Source organism: Aplosporella prunicola (genome assembly GCF_010093885.1).
Source record: "Aplosporella prunicola CBS 121167 unplaced genomic scaffold K452scaffold_89, whole genome shotgun sequence".
In the NCBI taxonomy this organism is placed as follows: domain Eukaryota; kingdom Fungi; phylum Ascomycota; class Dothideomycetes; order Botryosphaeriales; family Aplosporellaceae; genus Aplosporella; species Aplosporella prunicola.
Genome location: NW_022983617.1, coordinates 26,937 through 32,518, shown reverse-complemented (window position 1 = coordinate 32,518; position 5,582 = coordinate 26,937). Strand labels below are relative to the sequence as shown.

General features: G+C 45.0%; 1 protein-coding gene across 1 annotated transcript; it reads right to left on the bottom strand.

The window, feature by feature from the left end:
* Positions 1 to 1,372: 1,372 nt before the first annotated feature.
* Positions 1,373 to 4,776, bottom strand: K452DRAFT_238974 (uncharacterized protein; the record flags this gene model as incomplete). The annotated part of the gene is made up of 3 exons (XM_033537687.1): positions 1,373 to 1,710; positions 1,876 to 3,858; positions 4,395 to 4,776. 3 exons carry the CDS (start codon positions 4,774 to 4,776, stop codon positions 1,373 to 1,375), a joined length of 2,703 nt encoding a protein of 900 aa, XP_033391366.1.
* Positions 4,777 to 5,582: the final 806 nt, after the last annotated feature.

The window sequence follows — 5,582 nt, the reverse complement described above, 5'->3', positions numbered from 1 at the left end:
CCTCGCTTTTATCTTGTATTTAAACCCCCTAGCCTGTCCTAAACGGACCGTCCGTCATAGTTTCCAACTGCATATAGACGTAAAACGAATCAATCAATCAATCAATCAACCGACAAGCAATAGACGCCGACCTACTTAGCGGGTCTACGGAAAGAAAACCTAGCTGCCTGCTTGGTCTGGTGGAAGCTCAAAAAACCGTGGACAAGGCGCTCAGATTAGGCATACATCCCGCCCACTTGGAGCTGGGCATCCCATAAAGGCCCGGCCGGGTACCCTAGAGTCACTATCGTGGACCACACAGGCTTATTACAGGATTACATTGGCATTTGTCCTTTCCAAAGCAAAATCAACCTCGTCAGCGCCAGCGTCGAGTGCTCGACTTTAGACACAAATGGCTAGGTAAAAGGAGGGGAAATTATTATTGATGGGCTTTCTGTGAGCTTAAAGTTTAATAGTAAAGTTACTCTAGGAGCCGATAAGCCACACATAGTTTTCCAAGAAATTAGAGACGTTATGTAAACTTCTAGGGCCATTAATTTTGAATACGATGTGTCCTACCTCTCGTCCCGAAGTCGAGGAGGTAAGATAATCTTAACGGGCCCCCGCTCGAGGCCCAAAATTTTCGAATTGTATAACAAAGCTAGTCGCCCTATTACCTTCACTCCAGACGAGGAAATTGACTACGATAATTTTAATAGCCTACTGGTTTGTGTATGGGTTGGTGAAATACGGTGGGCTCTATATACCTCCAAAGACCTGGTAAACGATATAGGGGTAAGTATTCGCGGTTCTACCTTCTCCTGAAGCCGTCTAAAATCGATAACAGGTTTAAGAGGGTTGAATGCAAGATAATAGTAGATGAGCCTGTACTTCCTGCGTTTAACCATGTAAAGTTAATACGTCTGGTAGTTATCTAGGATGTAGCGTGTGTGTAAAGTAATAGGGTGCTTATACTTTATCTATTAGTACGTCAAAAATAATTTCCCTAATTCCTATAGGAGAAGATATATTAATATTTGTTTATAAAACTACTTCCTATACTTTTATCTTCATTACTGGTCGTGTTAGAAAGCTATGGCTTTATTATATAGCTTTATCTAATATATATCACATTATTTGAAACCTTTTAGTAGATTATTTAATGTTTATACTATAACGTTTTGTTTAGGGGCCCTTATCCCGGCCCTCTTAGTAGTAGGGGTATCTATCTAGATAATTAAGTATTCTAAGTATAAATAGTCTTATGCGCTGCTTTAATTGCTTAAGCCGACTTAAAACTAATTTTAGCACGAACTTGGGTAATACCAATCCGTATCTATTCTAGTCTATAGTATTAAGGTAGACTCCAAAGTACTAAAAGCTATTAAAATCCCTATATCCACTCTGATTTCCCTAAATCAATCCCAAACCACCGTCTACTACCACTAATCTCGTTTTCTCCGCCATTTCTCCATCCCATACTAAATACTATTCCCTCAAATACTCCCTTCTTTCCTAACTCCTTATCACTTAACCACTCCGCTCCTTGCGGTATCATCTCCTCTCGCATTAACGTTTCCTTTGCGCCTGCCACTAAACTTGCTGCCGCCGCGATACCTCCGCAAGGATCTTTAGGCAAAATTTCCTTAGTATTCATGCCCCAGAAACTGGCCGCAATGCATAGTGCGATAGCGGCGAGTAATCCTTCCAAGATACGCGTCGAAACGGCGTCTTGGCGAAGGCGGGGAGAGGTAGAAAGGTAGTTAAGGATGCCGGTAAGGTTTGCATTGTTAGTTGTTATATTTGGCGCAGGAACGAAAGTTATAGTCGTGTTGGTATTAGCAACAGTGTCGGAGGTCGTGGTAGTAGTCGTAGTGGCAGCCGCTACAGGGGCACGGGCGATAAGGTTGGCGTATTGGACGAAGATGACACTCCATATCTCGTGCATGGTATGCTCCAAGGGTGCGGTGTTGTTGGGCGCCGCGCTGACAATGTCTTCGATGCTGAGATTAACATTTCTGGCTGTTTCGAGGAGAATCGTGGTGACAAATTCGCTGGCACCAACAACACTGAGATAAGAATATGAATCTTCGAGAAAAACTTGGTAGAAGTATGATAGTGCAGCTTCGAAGAGATTGAGGACGGTTAGACCGTCGACAATCTCGACGGCGCTATCTTCGATGGGTTCCGCCGCTAAAATTGAATAGGAGGGAAGCTCGAATGTAGTTTTGACTTGCAACTGATGGGTGGTCTTCGTGCATGTTACGTACTTGAGGTTGGACTCTTCTGCGCCATAGAAGGCTAAAATTGAGGGACAACCAAAGCTGGTAGTGTTGTAAGACAGGTCAATCATACGGGCAGAAGGATAGGCCTCGACATTAAACAGTTCGACTTCGTATTCTGTTTCGTCGTTGTCCATGCAGCCGACAGGAACCGGAAATCGCACCTTTACAAATGAAACCCATTCATTTTTTATTCCGAACGTAACATTTCGGTTATCCTCGGGGATAGGTGAGCAATCTAGCGAGCTTCGCAAGACTGGCATAGTAGTGGTAAAGTTGGGAAATGCTGCTGAGGCTGAGTTCGGGATGCTATCCGAGGGAATGCTGATTTCCGGGTACACAAACTCATCATGCGTCCAGTTTTGTGGGGGTAGATTTTGCTGTAGAATCATGCTCACGAAGAAGCCTAACCCGTGATCTTGTTGGCTTGTTCGAAGTGGTAATGAGTGGAAATCAAAGATACTGTCCACGGTAACGTTGGAGTTGGAAGTTGCCAACACTTCCTCGGAACTGTAAAGTCCGCTTGCGGCAATGGTAAGGAACGGCGCTAGGAGCAAGGCTGTCGATGTGGCAGTAATAGCCCAGTGACCTCCTGTTATCGAATTGAAAAGAGAATGGACTGTCAATCGGGGGAGTTGGTCGTTGAGAAGCGTCGACTGTGCTCGTGATGGCCAATGCCGCAATTCGTGGTAAGGTAGAAACACGTTGGAAGTGAAATTTATCATGCCCACTAGGAGTTGAATCACTAACATTACCAGACCTGGCAAGTGGACCCAAGTATATCGCACGTAGCTTGTTGTTTCAACGCTGGCTAGGCCTTGCTTTTTCTCCGAAGTTTGGAACATGACCTCCAAAGCCATGATTAGAAGGGCTAGGATAATAATAAATGTTGCTTTTGTTGTTGCCGATATCGAAAAAGGGCGCCACCAGTACGGAGTTTTATCGTTTTCGAGCTCGGTAAAATTGTATTCTTGAGGTATGACATCGATTCTGAATTCAGGGCCCGCGTGAGTGTGTACCACACAGCTCTTAGTGACATAATTTTGCAATACTTGTCGGAGAATGGGTATTGTAGAAGACCCGTGAGCCGATAGAAGATTGGTTAGAGAAGGGCTGCGGGCTAAGATAGTTGCCAGTCCACCGATAGAACCGGGATCGCGCGAGACTACCCGTCCAGGTGTGTATAGCATTAGGAGAGCAGTAAGAAGTAATAACGTACTAACTGTCGCCAGCATCCAATACAGGGATAATCCTCTAACATGAAGCCAATTTTCAGACGTAGAGTAAGTACCATTCTGCGTTCTTTTGTCCTGCACCATAAGGTTGTTCTTGGCAATCTGAACCGACACAAGGCCGAAAAGTTTTTGTGCTCTCTGGTAAGTTGTTGGGGCATCCAGGAAGGATTTAATGTCGACTTTGAACAAAGAAACGTAAAGTGTAAAGAAGCGGTCAAGGCGTAGGGGATAAGAGCGTCCGTTGAACTTGATCTTGTTTAATGTATTGTCGCCTCCCAGCACGTCTAAGGACATGCCGGCCAAAGTGGACATGGCGTCATTTAGAACCCACTCAAACCGAGTAAAGAAGTCCCAGTTGCTGACTTTCAGAAGTTGTTGTTTGTCAGAGGCGTTCGTAGGCATGTCAGTAATTACGTTGAGAATATTTCCGGACCGATCAACACGAGCAATCACCTCATTGACTGCGTACTCTGGGTTACAAACAAGAACGGTTGTGTTTTTTTGCTCCTGGAGTACACCGGGCTTTGTCGTGTCGTAGTTCAGAAGGCCAGCAGCAATAATGAAACGATCCGTTGCGGGAGAAACACAGGATGCTCGGAACGTAACACCATAGAACATGGCCATTCCATCGGAAACGAGCATGGTCTTAACAAAGTTGCTCGGTGCTAGGAATTCAGCAGTCTGACATGACTCTGATTGTAGACGAAGTGTCCAGTGGTTGCCGAAGTCGCAGTTTCGTGGACTAGTTGAGTTGCATGACCAACCACTAACCCACATACTCCCAAATTCGCAGTCCAGGTTGGCTTGGAATGCTTCTGTCTTTGTCTCAATATCGAGTTTAGTATCTGTTTACTTGAATTAGTTCGGCATTTTCTTGATGCTTAGTAGTTGGACATACCTGAGCTAGTAAAAGTAGGTATGGCAAAGCGGTCAGATGTTCCAGCCGGAAACTTTAATTTGTAGTTCAAAAAAGCAACCGGAAGTAGGGCGGGGGTATGGGAGTATGGGATACTCTCTAAAGCAGAAGGTTCAAACCGATCTTCAGCCATTATTGGTATATCAATGTGCTGACGATTTTGGTATTGTGGCATGAAAAGTCCAGTTGAAAGAACAGTGAGCATCCGGATTAAAAAAGACACAATGACAACCATGGTGATAGCCCAGTGTTTTGCCTTGTAGGAAGTATACAAGCATTTCAGTGGGTTTTGCGACACGTAGTCAAGGAGTAGGGTCTCTGCAGCCGCCGTCTCTCTTCTTTGTAAAATGGCCCAAGGCAGCATCTGTTTGGTCCTGTATTCCAGTAGCGTCCATATGGCTGCTATTAAGGATAGTGCTGTTTAAGTTAGTGTAGATTCTTTGGTTTTAGGAGGGTGCCTCTAATTCTTACCAGCCGTTGGCCCGTAAGTCCAAAGAACATGGTGAGTAGCGTCTGCCTTGATTATTCCTTTATTACTCTGATCATAAGCCCCTAGAGCAGCAAGGGTAGCCAGAAGGAGTATCCAGGTAAGTAGAAAAACACCAAATGTAGTACGGCGGAGTATCCACGGAGACCATAGACGAAGTTCAGATTTGCTACCCTCTGGGTGAGGTTTGTCATTGTTTTCAACATTCGACCCAAAGGGCACTGACGATGCCTCATCAGAAGAGTGGTGGGAGGACATATGGTAAATTTGATGGGTTTTTGCGAATTGCGATGCTCCAATTGCGAAGAGCGTAAACATGAGTACTTATAGCCTAGCAGGCCCACCTAGCCTCGTGCAGCACTGGCTTATACAGATGCTATATTTAGACTGGAATATCGAAAGCAACCGATCACTCAATAGAGATATAAATAATATTATGCAGCTTATTAAATGGATTTCAGTTGTACAAACAGGCAACAACATCGTAATCTGGGGGAATTTCGGCGACGAGAGCGTGAACCACAGAGCCGGAGGCGTCGTAAGCAACTCGACGCAAGCACTCAGCCAACAGTGCAACCATGTCGTGCATGAACAGGGCCAGCCAATTATCGAGTCCCGTGCCAACCTTCCACAATTAGCTAGAGCAGCCTACTACTCTTACTCCACTGCTTGGTACCACCGTT